Genomic DNA, 16,934 nt, shown 5'->3' with positions numbered 1-16,934 from the left:
ATGGTGTGCTTGCTAGAGTTAACATTGTCAATCTCGACAAGACCTAATAACACAACTTATTTTTTTCTTTAAAAAAAAAAAAAAAAAAACAAGTTGTTCTTGTAAAGCTAAAACACGACGCATTTACACATTAACCTGTCAAGACTCATCAGAAAAAGGGGTAACTACTAACTACAAAACCAAACCATTATTGACCATCCTCTGTCATAAATATGACCGGAAAAGACATGTCACCACTATGAGTGGTGGTGCGCTGCCAATAGTGGTGACGGAATCTGAAACTTACGTTTTGCTCCACGTTGGACCGTCATTCTTCTAAGCTCAAATTCTTCATGTCAATGCCCAAATATGAATGCTTCCTTCACTCTTGCAATTTTCTTAGATAAACAGAAAATGAATTAGTGAAAAGCTAAAATAATCTCAAAAAACTAAACAGGTTAAACTCAATATTTAGGGGATCAGAATGCAAATATCTGTAAATTATGGTCTAACATCGAGTAAGGCGGCGGTAGATCGTCCAGACTTGTCTGATCTTTTTAAGGCGGTTGGGTTGCGCTTGTGGTGGTAGGTGGTGTGTCCGAGCTGGTGGCACGATTAAGATCAGGGAGGTGGATCTGCTTTGTGTTTAATTCGATCATCGTCGGATTTGGATATGTTTCAGATCGATTCAGAGGTTGGTCGAGCAGGCGGCGACGCCATTTGAGAAGTAAGCATCATCAGTTTTGAGGCATGTTGACCGACTGTGCAGAGATGATGATGGTGGTGCAGAGGGGGCAAGGCCGGCTGCCGGATCCAGCGGCGCTAGTAATTAGGAAGGAGTTTGCCCCCAAAGTATTCGGGCTTGGGTTTCATTTGGGCTTGGGCTCATGGCTTTGAGATTTTGCTTGGTCATAATCTGGTTGTAATAAATAAGCATGAATTGATGTAATGAGGGTACTGCCCCTGCTTATCGACTTGTTTACCCTTTGTACCCAAGGTAGTGGAATGATATGCAATATTGCAATGTAACCTCTATTTGAGTTGATGAAATTGTTTGAGTTGTTTCAAAAAAAAAAGAAAAAGGTTGAGATTTTGTTAGTTACAAATTTTTCAACACTGACGGAGATCGAAACAACTTGTTCTTATAGAAAAGAAATATCTTTGTATGTAATGTTTCAGGAAAATCTGCCTATGGACGAAATTTTGATTCCATTAAGATTATGCATCCTTCTCCATGTAAGAGTCCAATTCGATATCTGTCCCCTACAACCGAACCTTAGTGGCTTATTTAGAGCATTCGTTTATCTCTTCCAGAGTGACCCCTCCTTTTCCGCCGATTGCACCTACGTCTGCTTCTCCCTACACTGTAACAATATGCGATATAATAATGGCTTCTTCGACATTTGCAACCGAGAGACAGGCCTACGGCGGCCCAGACGCTATGCTCGTCAGTTCTCTGCTAATCAGGTTCTTTCTTTTCTTGTTTCTCTCTTTTCCGAACCTGTTAAAACCTTGTTCAAAAACTAAAACATTGTTGTTAACAGCTACATGCATATATACGTACCTAATATAAGCTTAGTTTTATTCGTTTTAACACATGCATGGTACACTACTAGTCTAAGACCAGCATGGAACCCTAAAGAAATTACAGTCTACCTCTGATCATTACGAATAAAATTTAACAGATTTTGTTTTTCAGGGAATTGTAATGCAATTAGATTTGTATGCGGAATTAAAAGGGCATAACGATCATGTAAGCAGCATGGAATTTAACTCCAGCGGTGACCTCCTTGTGTCAGGGGCTTATGATAATCAAGTCATATTTTGGAACTGGGAAACTAAAACTAGAAGACTCTCTTATGATCCTGGAAACTTGAAGAATGTACAACAAGCCAAGATAATGCCTCTTACGAATGATCGCAGAATAGTAACTGCTTGTGGAGATGGTCAGGTGAAACTTCTACTAATATACATGCATTTTAATTTGTCGTCTTATATATGGTTTCACTTATACCCTTTCCTTACAGGTGAGGCTAGGTGAGGTCTTAGAGGATGGCCAAGTTCATACAAAAAGGTTGGTGAGTCACAGAGGCGCTGTTCACAAGCTAGCTGTAGAGCCTGGAAACCCCAATATAATTTACAGCTGTGGTGACTATTCTTTTGTTCAACACGTACGAAGCTTCCTTTTCTTCATATATCTTACTTGCAGATACCCTAGTTTTAGAGCTCATATTTTTACTTATGCAGTTTGACCTGCGAAGCAATTCTGCTACAAAGCTATTCAGTTGCACCAGATTGATAAGAGGAGAGCCGCATCCTGGCACATTAGATTTGTATCAGATGGTATTCGACCCCTCGAATCTAAACTACTTTTGTCTAGGAGGTAATGATGCATATGCACGCGTCTACGACATAAGAAAATGCTGGCAGGACAGATCTAGTAGTTTGGTTAAACCTGTGAACACATTTCGCCCTGCTCACCTGATTTATCCACACCATTTTATGATCACAGGGTTGGCATACTCTAACTCCAGTGAGCTACTTGTGAGCTATAGTGATGAGCTCATTTATCTGTTCCAGAAGCATATGGGGCTGTCTCCCCCATTGTTCCAACCTGAAGACATGGAGGAGGTTGACAAGCCTGCACAGTTCGTTGGTCATAGAAATGGAAATATATGTAGAGTAAATTTCTTTGGGCCTAATGACGAGTATGTCTTAAGTGGCAGTTATTGCGGCCATATTTTCATTTGGAAGAAGAATGGAGGTGAACTTGTTTGTGTTATGACCGGCGACTCTCTAGATGTATATGACATTCAACCGCATCCACATAATCCGGTCATTGCCACCTGCGGATCGGAAAACAATCTAAAGCTTTGGGCTCCGGTGGCAAATGATGATGCATCTCCACTGCCTGACGACATTGCAGAGGTACTTTCTCCATCTCACGCATAGTAAAATAGAGTTGTCATTTTATTAACATTGTGTTGTTATTGAACTGACTCCATACAAATCCTCGTGACAGATTATGGAGTCTAATCGTCAAGCTAGGATTGATTCCTATATGCCGTTTTTCGCTAGCGAAAATCATTATCAAAGAATGAGGGGACAGTCCAATGGTGATGCCACTTCTGAAGAGCGTTGAGTACGATAAAACAATGTATATTCTACATCGCTAAAGCATGAATTTCATGTTCCATCCGTTCTACGTGACATATATTTTGCAAGGGCCTTGTTAAGAGTGTTGAGAAGGATAATTCCCAGTAACAAGGTAGAAATTTCTTCCAGTCATCAAATTGTTGAAAGATAAAGAACATCATAGAGCACAAAACTGCTCCAAAGATCAATGCTTGTACAAATGAATTTCTTTAAGATTGTGATTCATAACTTTTACATCAATTTTTATAAAGAATTCGCGGTCAGTTCCCTTCAAAATCCGCACCTGATGTGCCTGTATGTGTAAGCTAAATAAACTAAGATCCTGGAAAAGCCTACATGGTATAATGATTCCCAAGCTCCTCTTTACAATTGGTGAATCTAATCCTCTCCCTTCCCTTTCGATAAGACATTAAAGAAAAAACAGTCCAAGTAAAATACACCTGTGGAGGGGAACCATGACTCTGCGGAACCCTTTTGTACCAACCAATACACCAAAAGAATATGAGCCAGGACTTTACATTTCTATGTCAAAATCGAGAAGACCAAAACATGTTAACCAAAGATGCATGCATCTTCTTCCTCTGCCACCCAAAACGGGGCATCAAATGATTGCATTTCGGGCTTGAGAAGTACCTCTGCCTTCTTTGTGCAACATACACTTCCAGGAACTAGGAAAATTGGCGGACTAATCTTCATCCTCGGTAGCTAAGGAGGCGAAGGAAAAAGGTTTGAACTTGTACCCATCACCAAGGTAGAACTTATTTTGAAATTCCACCCAATGAAGACGCAAGGCATGAAGAAAAGCACTGAGTGTCTCCATCATGAGCAATATGAAGGCAGTTGCAAAGGCAAAAACAGCTAATCCAATCAACCGGATGATAAAGCTGTCATACCTGTAATAATTATTTTCCAAAGATCATTAGTAATTGAAGAACCAGCGCAACATCACTTCTATCAATGACATGATCAGATAAAAGAATGAAGATAAAGAAAAGCAAATGGTTGGAACTCACCCCCAGGCGAGTAGGAGGACTTTCTCATAGAAAACAGTTGACAACTCTGAGTGGGCCAAGCTGTAAGAGCAGTGAAAGATATTTAGAAATATCATTATGGAGGTAAAGAGAACCGCATAATAAGCAAAATAAACAAAAAATATATACACAGGGAAACTATTAAGTCATACCTCAAAGCCCACAATCGAAGGTAGGACGCCGTATTTGAAACTGCACCAAGAACAAACTCTATGGAATGTATCATCTGGTGCACAAACACCTCACTGAAATTAAACTCCTCATGATGTTGCCTCACAGGATCAGTTTCCACGTCAAGATCCATTTCAGAGGTACCAAGCATCCCATATGTGCGACCTTGAAACCTCTGGAAAATAATAAGCATATTATTATTATCCTCCCAAGCTCCTCATGTCTCCAGTCAAATAGCTTATGTTGTAAAAAACTATTATAGTCGAGTCCATAAAACAATTTGGGATACTAATTACCAATATTCAATTCATGTTCCAATAATTACAATATAAAAAAAAAATCTGATTAAAGTCTCTGTAAATTTCATCCCGTTACTGTTTTTCTTACAACTCCGAAACAAAAGCTGGACGAATTATACCACAGTACCTCTGTATGAAGCTTCCTCAAAATGAAAGGTTTAGGAAAGAGCATCCAGGGAACTGCAATTAGAGCCAAAACTAACAAAATAATCTGCAAAAGTAGAGCCCTGTTAACTTTAACATAAATTAAAACAGAAACAATTGAGTACACAAAGTGACCAAGAGAGTTAAAACTCGTGCCTGAAGTGGTCTTTGGCCCCAAAACAACTGATTTACCCCAAGATCGTCAGTGGGACTTAAGAACATGTAAATCATTACATGATAGAGGTCAGCCTTAGAGCCGGTGCACCACTTGATGACAACTAGAAGCGAAAGATATCCGAACAGACTGTTAAGGAAGATCATCTGTGGCACAAACTGGTACCTAACAATTAAAAAGACGCCCAATACAGAAAGTCAAATTCTTCCCAACTTCAACTTTAATAAAAACAACAATGGGGAAAATGAAAAACATATGAAGAGAAGTGACACGCACCTTATATCAATTGAGCTGTTGAAAAACCGTGCATTGAAGTAACTGAGCATAATTCCTACGTTCATTTGCACCACACCCAACAGAATAGACAATTTCATTTTCAGAGAATTCAAGAAGGGCAGTTCGGAACGACTTCCACGCCAACTGGGATCCACACCAAATGGGTATGGATCTCGGTACTTGATTAATCCAACAGTGTGTGCATCACTGCTCACAAGAAGACAGATTTTAAGGATACTAGACAATACTCAGTCAGATTTCAGAAGCAAAATTAACATGTCATGTTCACCCAGTTGGAAGGCAAAAACACAAGATACAATAAATGCCTGAAGGACAGTTATAATTTAGGGATAATGCCCACTAGCCCTAATTTTAAGAATTTTATTCCCACTAACAAAATCAGATTTTAAAATTCCCAAGAGCCAACTTAAACAACAGAAAGACAAATATACCCTTAATAAATTAAATAAACCACAATAGACCATTATAAGAGTATTATAAAATAAAGTTTCTATGACTGGATTCTCACGACTAATGACGTTGACCGGACTCCGACGACCGTTGACTGGGCTCCGGCGACCTTTGACCGGGCTCCGGCGAAAGCTAGGGAATCTACTGGGGGCAGTAGGAGGTCTGTCCAGGGTACTGGTGCAGTAGGAGGGTCTATTGGGGTAGTAGGAGGGTCTACTGGGGCAGTAGAGGGTCTACTAGGGTAGTAGGAGGTCTGTCTATGATACTGGGGCAGTAGGGGGAGGGTCTACTGGGGGCAGTAGGAGGTCTGTCCAGGGTACTGGTGCAGTATGAGGGTCTATTGGGGTAGTAGAAGGGTCTACTGGGGCAGTAGAGGGTCTACTAGGGTAGTAGGTCTGTCTAGGATACTGGGGCAGTAGGGGGAGGGTCTACTGGGGGCAGTAGGAGGGTCTACTGGGGCAGTAGGGGGGTCTACTGGGGGCAGTAGGAGGGTCTACTAGGGGCAGTATGGGGGACTACTGGGGGGAGTACGGGGTCCTACTGGGGGCAATAGGGGGTCTACTTAGGGCAGTAGGAGGATCTACTGGGGACAGTTGGAGGTTTGTTGGGATTCTATATATTGGAAGCAGTATTCCCCCTAATTAAACCATCTATGCACAAAAAGAGTGGTGTTCAGTCAAAAAAAATAGACAGAGACTTGTATTCAATAAAAAAAATAAAAAAAAAGTAGACGAGTTGTAGAGATCCAAGTGGCAGCGAAAGAGCAATGAGTACTGGCTCAAGTCTCCGATCCGGTTCACCATGGAATTGCATTTCAAGAAACGAAGCCATAACAGAGAAGCCTTTCGACCTCAGCAGCTTGCTTACTTCACCGAACGGGTAATAGGCCGTCGTTTCCGCTGCCGCCGCCGTCTCGTTAGGGTTTCGCAGTGCCAGGCAGCAGAGATTCTTACGGCCGTAGCTCAGAATCGGACCCGAGATCCGGAAATACGGGTCGAAGAAGCGGTTGGTGCCGTAGATGATCAAAACGTCGTCGTTGAAGACTGGGGACGCTGTGACGGTGACATTGTTGAGCGAGACGAGGCCGTCGGCCGGGAGAGTGGTGACAGTGAGAGAGTGGCTGTCGAGCAGAGTCCGGATCTTGGCGCCGAAAGGGATGGACTTGAGTGATCGGAAAGGGAAGACGACGGGGAGGAGGTTAAGACTAGAGAGGCGACGGCGACGCTTCTTCTGATATGAGAGAGAGAGAGAGAGAGAGAGAGAGAGAGATGAGAGCATATCTGAACGTGATGAGAGAGAGAGAGAGAGAGAGAGGTGGAAGTGAATTGGAGAGGAAGATAATAGAGGGTAATTTGGTCATCAAAAAAATATAAAAAGTCAAAAGTTTTGTTAGTGGGAATAGTTTATAAGAGTCAATTGGGTTGATGGGAATTTTGAAATCTTATTTTGTTAGTGGGAAAAAAATGTCTAGATTTAGGGCTAGTGGGAATTTTCCCTATAATTTAAGTAAAATCAGATTTGAGTAATCCATCTGAATAAATTGTGGCATAGGGAAAGGGCTGGTAGTTGCAAGAAAAGCAAAGGTTCCCGCAGAGACCAGACAGTACAAAGTAGTATACCACAAACTCCTTAATCAAGACGAGATGAGTGTGCACGGATTGAACAAAGGACAACCCATGAGAACCTTAGAGATGACAACAAAAGGAGACCATGAAACCACCAATTCACCCAGAACAGTGGAGAAAAATAACTTTTAGATAATTGGTATGATAAATCTGAGTGACACAAACAAATAAAGTTTCAAATAAAATTCATACTGTGGAAATGCAGTGCAATGACAGAACTTGATATCCCAAAACAAATTTACCTAAGCAACCAGCTGGAGGTGATTTTAACACGTCACAACACATTAACGCTACCAACACAAGTCCAGCATAGATATTCCACAACATCCAGATAATTTAGATATCTCCTATGTTGGGATGTGGAGGTTACCACAACACACTTGCATATATTATAGGCCAACTGATGAAATTACCCTTGACAGTTTACAATATGTATGTGCACTTCCATCCATACTACAATGAGAAATTGACTCGAGCTAGTACCAAACAGGATGCCTACAAGTTCTTCTAGACAACAACTACCATGATAGTTTTTTCTTTTCTTTTTTGATCAACTGCTCTATAAGTAAAAGAACTATTAGATGCATATCTCCATGAGACAGAATAGAGGAGAAGATAACCTACAAAAACTACATATGTAAAGAGGAAAACATATACTCAACTACAGTTAAAGCCAGAAAAATGCAGGAGCGACTGAATATCTAAAATAAAGACTACCTGCAAGTAGCATCTCTGCATTTGTAAGCGGAGCCACCAAATATGTGAAAAGGAACAGAGAAGAACTCATTGTAAATCAACCCACAGTAAATTGAGAACAGAGACATCAAAAGAAGTACATATCGCCCACCAAAAAGCATCTCCATAAAGCTCCCGAGTTTCTGTTTAGAATTGATAACGATAGCAATTTTATAGTAAGAAAAGTAGGAAAGCCACAAGTTTCTCAGAAAATACTTTCCCTCTTAAAATTCAGTGCAAGAATTGGAAAAGAGACAGACCTGAGCAGCGAGCTTTCTTTCACGAGCTATAAGAACTAATGCTCCCATCAACAAGCATATTCCATGACCCCAGTCCCCAAACATCACAGCAAAAAGAAATGGAAATGTGATAACAGTGTACACTGCAGGATTTGCTTCTTGATATCTTGCTACGCTGCCAAATTAATTACACATATCAGTTCCATGGCTAAAACTGATTATATCACAGCTAGCTGACAACTTACTCTAACTGGCAATTTAATTTATATACTGAAAACTCAATTACTTTGTTATAAAGAATAAAAATTAAAAAAAGGGCCAACAATATAGCCACTAGATTGAGAATTCTTGCCCCATCACGCACTTTCCTTTTTTCTAATTCTAACGCAATCTGCTGCAACCATTTGATACAATTCATGGCTTTACTTCATTCTACAATTAAATAAAGTTTTAAATGAAATTTACCAATTTAAATTTTCTCACATGTGAGGACAAAAAAAAAGATTATTAGAATTTAGGTATAAGTGAATATCCTGTAACTTTGAACTTGCAGAGCCATCCCCCAAAAATAATTCAATAGCCTTGTAGTAGTACAAGCTCAGTGCAGAACACATAGTTTCAGATATTTAGATTGGTTGTTAATGAAAAATACGATTATGCCATGCGGCAGATACCCATCATGCATTCATATTCCATCACTTGCGTACCCATATCTAAATAATTGTGAACAAACAAAATTCATCCAGAATCCCACCATTTGTGAGATCCCCTGCCGAATATTGCAAGGAAAATTATGAAATAACCTAATATCATCTTTTTTCATAGCAGAAGATTAAATAAAACTTCATAAGTGGTATATTTAACTAACCCGTATGCATCAACAATTTCCTGAAATGCACTTGTGAAGTTGTTGGTTCTAAAATATGTAGGAGGTGATTCTATAGCATCCATCACATGAAATATTACACCCACTTGTGAATTGCTATCAAATGTTGCACGTTGCAATGCCTCCTGAATCTATTGCATAAAAAAAATCAAGAGAAGAAAAAAGTACAAAGTAATTAATAATGAGCAGAAAGAACTTTAAATATATTTTAAAGATGTTGTTACGATACACATTATTCAGAAGGTCCACCAGGTGTTTGAATCAGATTTTGCAATATCCCCCTTAGTAAAAACACAAAAGATGGCAACATCTGATTTTGCCGTTGTAATTGGAAGATTTGCATAGGACAACTAAACTGTTGTAGATGTAGGAATGTAGCAATATCATTCTTCTATACATAAAATAAATAATAAAATAGAAACACCGTTGATATCTAACAGCAATACTCATGTGAGCATAAGTTCATGTATTAAAAGTTACTTAGTTACGTCTCAGACATACATAATCAATAAATAAGTAATTCATGGTTAAACCACTTCTCTCAAGTAATAGTATAGATAGGAGATATATAATTTATTGAGACTAATCAAAAGAAACTATTGTATTACTTATAGAATTATGGGCAAAGGCATGGTATCTAAATATTCCAGACAATGTTAATGATTGAATAATAAAATTATACCAAAAATACATTACCTTTGTTTTTGCAAATATTGGACACCAGCCTTCTCCGACAAGGCATTTTTTGGTAACATCAAAGTTTAACATGTTCAATGTATCATAAACAGCTTTCTCCCTTCTTACCTGAGAACAAGTAGCATGACATGGTTGTAATATAAGGATAAGCTCAATATTCTTCATATCTCATATGTATGCAATTAGTAACAAGGAGAAGAAAAAAAATTGCAGCAATATCTTACCATATTCATCCATTTGGCCAGGTGAAACCCAACAGAAGTAAGGGCCTTATTTCTGTGGCGAATCCCTGCATCCAATGTTGCCTCCAAATCAGCAAGACGAGATGAAACCTGCAAAAGAAAACCTGGTACTTTAAGCATGAAAGCATGATCGAAGCATATTTAACTATTTAATCTACAATATATTCTATTTTCGGCAAACATGGACACTATCATATAAACAAAGACCTACAAATATAAGATTTGACACTGTAGGAAAAGGAAAATAGAGCATAAATACTCATTGAAGCTATGAAGCTATCGATCAACCATTCAGATAGCAGAATGACATATGATAACATGTTGCCAAAATAGTAAGACTTTTTTCTAGAGAACAAAAAACACTATTTCAGCTTGAACTTCTCCAACTCAGGATGATAATAAACTGTCAATGCACTAACCCCAACTGATACTATTTACTTACTTCTCTAGTTATTTGCCTCTGCTTTGTAATATCTTCAGGAACAGGGTAGCAATTTGCACCAAAGGCCTCACAAATTTTCAGAATCTTTGCTTTTGCCTGCAACCCTGAGAAGAATACTACAAAAACTGTCTGCTCAACCTGCAATAATTAGTGGAATTAGCAGAAAAATTTGGACACTTTGATAGCACAAATCAAGAAGCAGATATTAATAATACTAAAGCAGAATCAAACCATTTCAGTAGATAAAGGATCCATGATCTGTTCATCTGCTGGAGCTTGGTTAAAAAGCATATTTCCTCTGGTAGCACGAAACAGCATCCTCTCAAACCTTGGAGCTTTGGATTTACAAATAATCCCACTAACAAAATTCAAACCAGATTGATCTGACGGTCCCGGTCTGATATCCTGTGTATTGTATAAACATTTACAAATTAAATCATAAAGAAAGGTTTTGCAGCAAAATTAAGCCATGCCAGTTATTTACCTGCTCCAGCAGTGACACTGAATCACCATAGTCATTCATTGAATAAACATTCTCTTCTAGTTCTGTCTCCTCTGTGACAGCATGGCTATTACTTGAAACAAGAAAGCCGCTTGCCTGAAATTGTCCACAAAATTGTTAAGGCACAGGAGCAAGTATTTCAAAGAGAGAACGAGTAATAATTAGTGCTTCTAAAAAAAGGAGAAATTCACATATTGGTCATAAATGAAATTGCCTTGTAAAATGGAAGCTAGCATGAACCCAATGACATCACTAAGACCAGAAAAAAAAATAATAATAATAATAATAATAATAATAATAATAATAAATCTCATATCATTTGCTGACTATGAACCTATCATATGGCAATTTTCCGACACAACAACAAAATACCAAATCAATACAAAATTAACAGGTTACTATATAATGTTTATTAAAGAAAATCAAGAAATTGTATGACCGGCAACCACAAGCCAAGGTAATGTCTAACAGTATCCATCTGACATCTACGCATCTCCTTTCTCATCCAAACTATGGTTCCAACAAAGGTCACAGTCACTAGTTTTGTGTTTTCTTAAGAAATATTATTAACACACATTAGACATAATAATATCTAATAGTGATAGATGTTTTGTTAACTTAGAGAAACCAAGTCCTTTTGGGTGTATCAATGGATTAAGTCTTCATCCTAATAAACAACAAACAAGGGGGTTGGTATAATTTAGCCTTAAATTAACCCATGTACAAAAATGCACCACAATTTTTTTATGAACTGCTAAAAACAGAAAAGGTGATACGAGTCTGCAAATACACCACCGATATGGAGATAAAATAAACAGGAAAATTACCTTTTGCAATACCATCTTGAACTCCAGGAGCTCATTGTATGATTGTCGAAGTCTTTCACTATTAGAGTTCATTTCAATCAGCTCATGTTCGTGCTCACCAAGTTGAAACTGGAATTAGGAAATGAATGGTATCAGTTTACAAGAAATTGGTCCATGGATGAGGGTACAATTTTGCAGTGACATTTTAAACAATATGTTCCAGCTTAACATTACTATTACTCTTGCAATGTCAGAGGGAGGGGTACACAGACAGAGACAAAGAAGAACAATGCTAGAGCAGCGTTATAGATATAGACCTCCAATTCCTCCAACTCAATATCTGGTTGTGAAACTGGACGTATAGACCCAAGCAGACCAGCTTTACTGATTTGATCCTTAAAAAAGCGCAGCTTTCTTGACATCTCTGCACATCGCTTTACCTGTGGAAATCCTCACAAAGATGGAGACAAATAAATAAAAAATACTGCTTACAGTGAACAACTTCACCACCAACTACAGAATTATGATGATTAAACAGTAATGAGTAACTTAATGAAATTGGTTTCAACAGCCAAATGTCATCAGTATTACGAATTTTATGAGTACATACAAAGTATTCCGTTTTCAGTTTTCAATTAGCATAAATTCCAGGTAGAGAAAACATAGTACAGTATAGAATCATTTCCTAGTTTAGAATCCATATATTGTTATACTCGTTAAAACAAGCACAATGGGAGCATATCAAATTTCAAATGTTGGACAACAAGTAACCAATCACTAACTAACTCATCTAGATCACTACTTAAACTTCAATGCTACGCTAGTAAAAACTGGCAGACTTCTCACATTCAATACCAAGGGAAATACGAAAACTGTGCATTAACATACAAGTATATAAAAACATTCAAACTGAAACTGTTTAAGCAAGATGCTGCTGTTCAAAAATTAACAGTGCAACTGTAGTCAAAATGATCGAGTAGATACCTGATTAACAAAGGTTAGCTGGAAAGGGCTCTTATCAGCATTTAACTGCAAAAGAATAGGAAAAAGAGAAAAGAATGTGACAATGAGTATATCAGTTCACACATCAAAGAGACTGTTTCAAATTCCTATGAAGAAACTATTAACCAAATACCATGAAAGAAATTAAGCATTTCAATGTTTTCTTGGCGTGTTTCATATGCAAAAAATACATGAGTTGTGGCCCAAGAAAAAGGGGACAGATACTTGTTGTTATATACACCTAGATAGCTTCCACATTTGCACCAAGATGTAACAGTCAAAAGTAGAATATTTAGAGTTCACATAGATGAAGTAACTTTTTTGCTTTTGGCCAAAAGATTTCTGGAACAGTTTAAATCACCTATATATCCACCGCAGAGCTAATAAAATTGAGAACAGGCCCCTTCAATTATAACAAAAGAAAATGTAAAATTTGAAGCCATGAAGTTGTTAGGCCCCTACAGCACGTCCAGTACATTCTCAGTTTGCTACAAACAACCAAAAAAGTTCTCTATAACTAGTTATTAATATTCGAATAACAAACTTTTAAGAAAGAGATTAATTATCATGTACATCAGCACGACTCTAGCATCATTTTAGAAACTATATCATGACTGACCAATTACTCATACTAGTACATGAAATTTTATTTCTTAATTTCTTAACATATAACCCCACATTAGTGACCGATAAAGTAAAACCAGGAATATAATTGCAAAACAATCCACAACGAACATAGATGTGCAGACTACCCGTCTACTGGACAGCATAGATATGGGTGACTTATGTGTTCCAGACACCAAACAAATCATAGCCCAAGTGGCCAAATGAGGTGATGTATGTTCACAAAATCAAAAGGCCAAGTTTCCATCACGGCAGCACTTCCCTAACCAGAAGTATGCCAGTATGGTTTTGCGGTAACTAGTAGAGGTTGGTAAACCTATTCTAACACGTTTTTAGACAAATGGAATACATAACTAAAATCAGAATCCCTTGATTGAGAGGAAGCTACAGCTTATGCAATTGCTCATTTGCAATGTTGAGTCGAGTCATAGACAAACTTGAGTTTATTGACAAGTGTCAGCTAACTGACAAGCGTGAGGCTCAAATTTACAACAAAATTGTTCATAATACACAAAACCACCTATCCATATCTTCCATCATCAGGATAGTGTATAACTTCAACACATTATACTTAGTGTACCGCTACGAATGCGGTGAAATTTTCCGTCTTATCATGAAGACAATAGACCTCTAGGCAAACCCTTCCTAACTGAAAATCAATGTAATGCAACCAGATCTAAAATATTCCCAGCGAAATGCTCCGAAACGCAATGCACAGCCTAACAATTAAAGGAACAAGCAACATTCTTCAACCGAAAACCGAAATCCACTAATCCTCGTTTCTAAATCTCTCAATCACAACTACTGTAATACACTCCACTACTTAAACCACACATGTCAAACAATCCGATGCAAAATCAAACAGAAACTCGTATAGAAAGCAAGGCCAGACGGGGATCGGAAACTTACGTCACGGAATTGGAGGAGGCCGAGTTCGCCGAGATAGGAAACGGTGCGGTGGGCGGACTCGACGGGGATGATGAGCTGGACGAAGGTCATCTTCTCGGAGCGCATCAGATCCATGGAGGGCAACTTGTCGAGGAACTTGTCCATTTTTGAGACCAGACCGGAAAAAAAGTTCTCCGGCGACTTGGATCTGAGAGACTCTGGCTCTCTTCTCAGATCTGAGAGAGAGTGAGAGAGTGAGGGTGTGTGTGTGTGAAAGTTTTTTTTTTTTTGTTAGTGGATTTTTTCAGTTTCGAGTTTTGGCTTGGTTTTGTTGCCAACTGCCATTAGAATCGGGGAATTCGCATCACCTTCTCAAATCGGAGTTGGAATATTATAAAGGCTTTTGCCTAATTTCCTTTCTTCTTTTTTTATATTTAATGTGAGCGAGTTTTAAGGTTGGTGGAGCCAGTCTGTCAGTTACGGATTTCGAAGGCAACATCATCCGGGTCTGGTTAGTCGGATCCGGACCGGGTTTGAATTTCATGGTAAATTTGGTCAGTCGATGATCTGTGACGTATTGGTTACACGAACGTTCAAAACGCAGTAACATTATAAGAGGAGTGTGGTGAAGAGCTGTTAATTAAATCAGGTCCGAGTTAAGTATCAATAAGATGGGTCGTTACTAAGTATTGATTTAAAAACTGAATACGTTGACAATCAATATATTTTCGATATTAGTTACGCATAGCTTTATTTTTTGACTTCTAGATGTAGCATTTATCTTTCATAAAGTACAAATGTCAGTTTCACCTAAGGAAACAACATTGAAAGTGTTTTTTCATATCAAAAAAATAAAAGAGAAATTTTAAATACACACCTCTAATCTCTTAATACACATCCTTATTATTTTATGCTTCTATTGAGATTTTATAGATAAGCTAAATGACTAAAATATACATTTATTATTATAAAAAAAAAATCGCGCTAGAAGTATTCTTTCCAACGTCTTCTACCATAAAATCGTCGAAATCACGTCTTCTCTCCTAACCCCAATTCTTCTCCACAGTTCATTTGGGTTGTCTTTTTAATTTTTTTTTTATCCGTATCAGCTTTAGTTTGATCTTACATATCATATTGTCAAGTACTGCATCTTTATCAGCTTTAGTTTGATCTTGGAGATCATATTGTTAAGTACTGCAGCATTTTTATCATGACATGTTTTATCGAATAACTAGCTATCTATGTTTAATAGCTACTGCACTTCTACAGTTGTATTAGCTTGTGAATTTTGAAAACTTGTATTGGTGATTTGGAGTTGATGAGATATAACAATAATCATTTCATTATAAATTGAACGATGATAACTAAAATTTCTAGCAAAAATCAGACAAAATAATATGTAAAAAGAGGTACCAAATAGTAAATATATATTAATTATATTAAATAACAGAATATTTCATAAATTAAGGGCATTTTAGGCAGTTTGTGATGTGTATTATGTATAATACTGAAATGAAAAACTTGATAGGTGGTGCATTAAGTAAGGGGTGTGTATTAAGATATTAGGGGTGTGTATTTAAAATTTCTCAAAATAAAAACATTGTAAGTGTTTTTATCCCAAAATGCCTATCGAATATCATTTGGCAATCTGATATATATGTGCACGATAAATATGAAATGAGCTAAAGATGGAAATTGATTACTCGGTTTTAGAGTGATAATTCACATAAATGATTATTTACATGACGAGAACAATGTATTATGCGATTGAAGGAAAACTGAAGAACACATGAGATAAAGAGACAAATGTTTTATTTTTGATCATGGATATCCCATTAGACTTCAATCGAGCTTTCCCTCCACTAGGTCTTAGTGCTTGATGTTAGATCCAACTCAAAACTTTTACAGCATGTTTGTTACACAGGACTGCCTAAGGCCGGACTAATTTCTAAAACAGTCCTAGACTATCTAAGCTCGGCTTAAGCTGTGATAATTCTTGACCCATGTTTGGTACAGCTTAGGACTAAAGAGCAGAATAATCACAATAGTCCAATCCCATGTTTGTTGCAACACTGGACTAAATTAATTTTAAATACCACAATATTTTTTCTATTTTAGCAAACTAATATCCAATAATAAGAGATTTTAAAACTTCAATAAATTTTTATAGAGTAAAATTATGAGGACTGAAGTAAATTTTCATCCAAATTTCAAGCACTAACCATCAACATGAAGTCTAATATATGCATATCCACAAGTTCATAGATTACTGATTAGTAAGCCACCACAATCAAAGTATGAGTAAATAGTTTACACATCCACAAGTCCACAGGCTAACAAAGTACAATAATATGAATGCTAATCTGGCAATTACAAAATGAGTTCATCTAGCAAATGGTGGCTTGTCCAACATGTATCAAGGCAACCACTCCCCCAAAAAGCACCTCCCATTTTCAGAATTTTCATCACCTATAAGATAATATTCAAACATACAAGGATCACAATCACAAAGTCTATAGATAAGAGTCATAAGACTAACAACTGT

The 16,934-nt window shown here is 37.5% G+C and overlaps 2 protein-coding genes across 2 annotated transcripts; one reads left to right on the top strand and one right to left on the bottom strand.

Annotated features, from left to right (window-relative positions):
• Window positions 1–1,366: 1,366 nt before the first annotated feature.
• Window positions 1,367–3,121, top strand: LOC101292785 (DDB1- and CUL4-associated factor 8-like). The gene is made up of 5 exons (XM_004295943.1): window positions 1,367–1,426; window positions 1,679–1,930; window positions 2,007–2,150; window positions 2,227–2,907; window positions 3,002–3,121. The coding sequence occupies exons 1-5, from the start codon at window positions 1,367–1,369 to the stop codon at window positions 3,119–3,121; spliced, it is 1,257 nt and encodes a 418-aa protein (XP_004295991.1).
• A 328-nt stretch (window positions 3,122–3,449) lies between these two features.
• LOC101305050 (vacuolar proton ATPase a1-like) lies at window positions 3,450–14,789 on the bottom strand. The gene is made up of 18 exons (XM_004294635.1): window positions 14,411–14,789; window positions 12,860–12,904; window positions 12,193–12,315; window positions 11,897–12,004; window positions 11,052–11,165; window positions 10,799–10,972; window positions 10,568–10,705; window positions 10,108–10,215; window positions 9,884–9,991; window positions 9,170–9,318; window positions 8,323–8,476; window positions 8,045–8,205; window positions 5,232–5,438; window positions 4,937–5,120; window positions 4,764–4,847; window positions 4,319–4,512; window positions 4,149–4,208; window positions 3,450–4,028 (listed from the first exon to the last, which is right to left on the bottom strand). The coding sequence occupies exons 1-18, from the start codon at window positions 14,552–14,554 to the stop codon at window positions 3,821–3,823; spliced, it is 2,463 nt and encodes an 820-aa protein (XP_004294683.1). The 5' UTR covers window positions 14,555–14,789; the 3' UTR covers window positions 3,450–3,820.
• Between the last annotated feature and the right edge of the window lie 2,145 nt (window positions 14,790–16,934).

This window comes from Fragaria vesca, linkage group LG3 (genome assembly GCF_000184155.1).
Source record: "Fragaria vesca subsp. vesca linkage group LG3, FraVesHawaii_1.0, whole genome shotgun sequence".
Taxonomy (NCBI): Eukaryota; Viridiplantae; Streptophyta; class Magnoliopsida; order Rosales; family Rosaceae; genus Fragaria; species Fragaria vesca.
Note: the sequence above shows the minus strand (reverse complement) of the source record. Positions and strands in the feature narration are given on the sequence as shown.

Coding starts and splice junctions, on each gene's coding strand:
- LOC101305050 (XM_004294635.1), bottom strand. CDS start 14,554: ATGGACAAGTTCCTCGACAAGTTGCCCTCCATGGATCTGATGCGCTCC. Junction 10,973..11,051: donor CAGTGTCACTGCTGGAGCAG/GTAAATAACTGG, acceptor TACAATACACAG/GATATCAGACCGGGACCGTC. Junction 10,706..10,798: donor ATCCTTTATCTACTGAAATG/GTTTGATTCTGC, acceptor TAATTATTGCAG/GTTGAGCAGACAGTTTTTGT.
- LOC101292785 (XM_004295943.1), top strand. CDS start 1,367: ATGGCTTCTTCGACATTTGCAACCGAGAGACAGGCCTACGGCGGCCCA. Junction 1,427..1,678: donor GCGGCCCAGACGCTATGCTC/GTCAGTTCTCTG, acceptor TTTGTTTTTCAG/GGAATTGTAATGCAATTAGA. Junction 1,931..2,006: donor CTGCTTGTGGAGATGGTCAG/GTGAAACTTCTA, acceptor CTTTCCTTACAG/GTGAGGCTAGGTGAGGTCTT.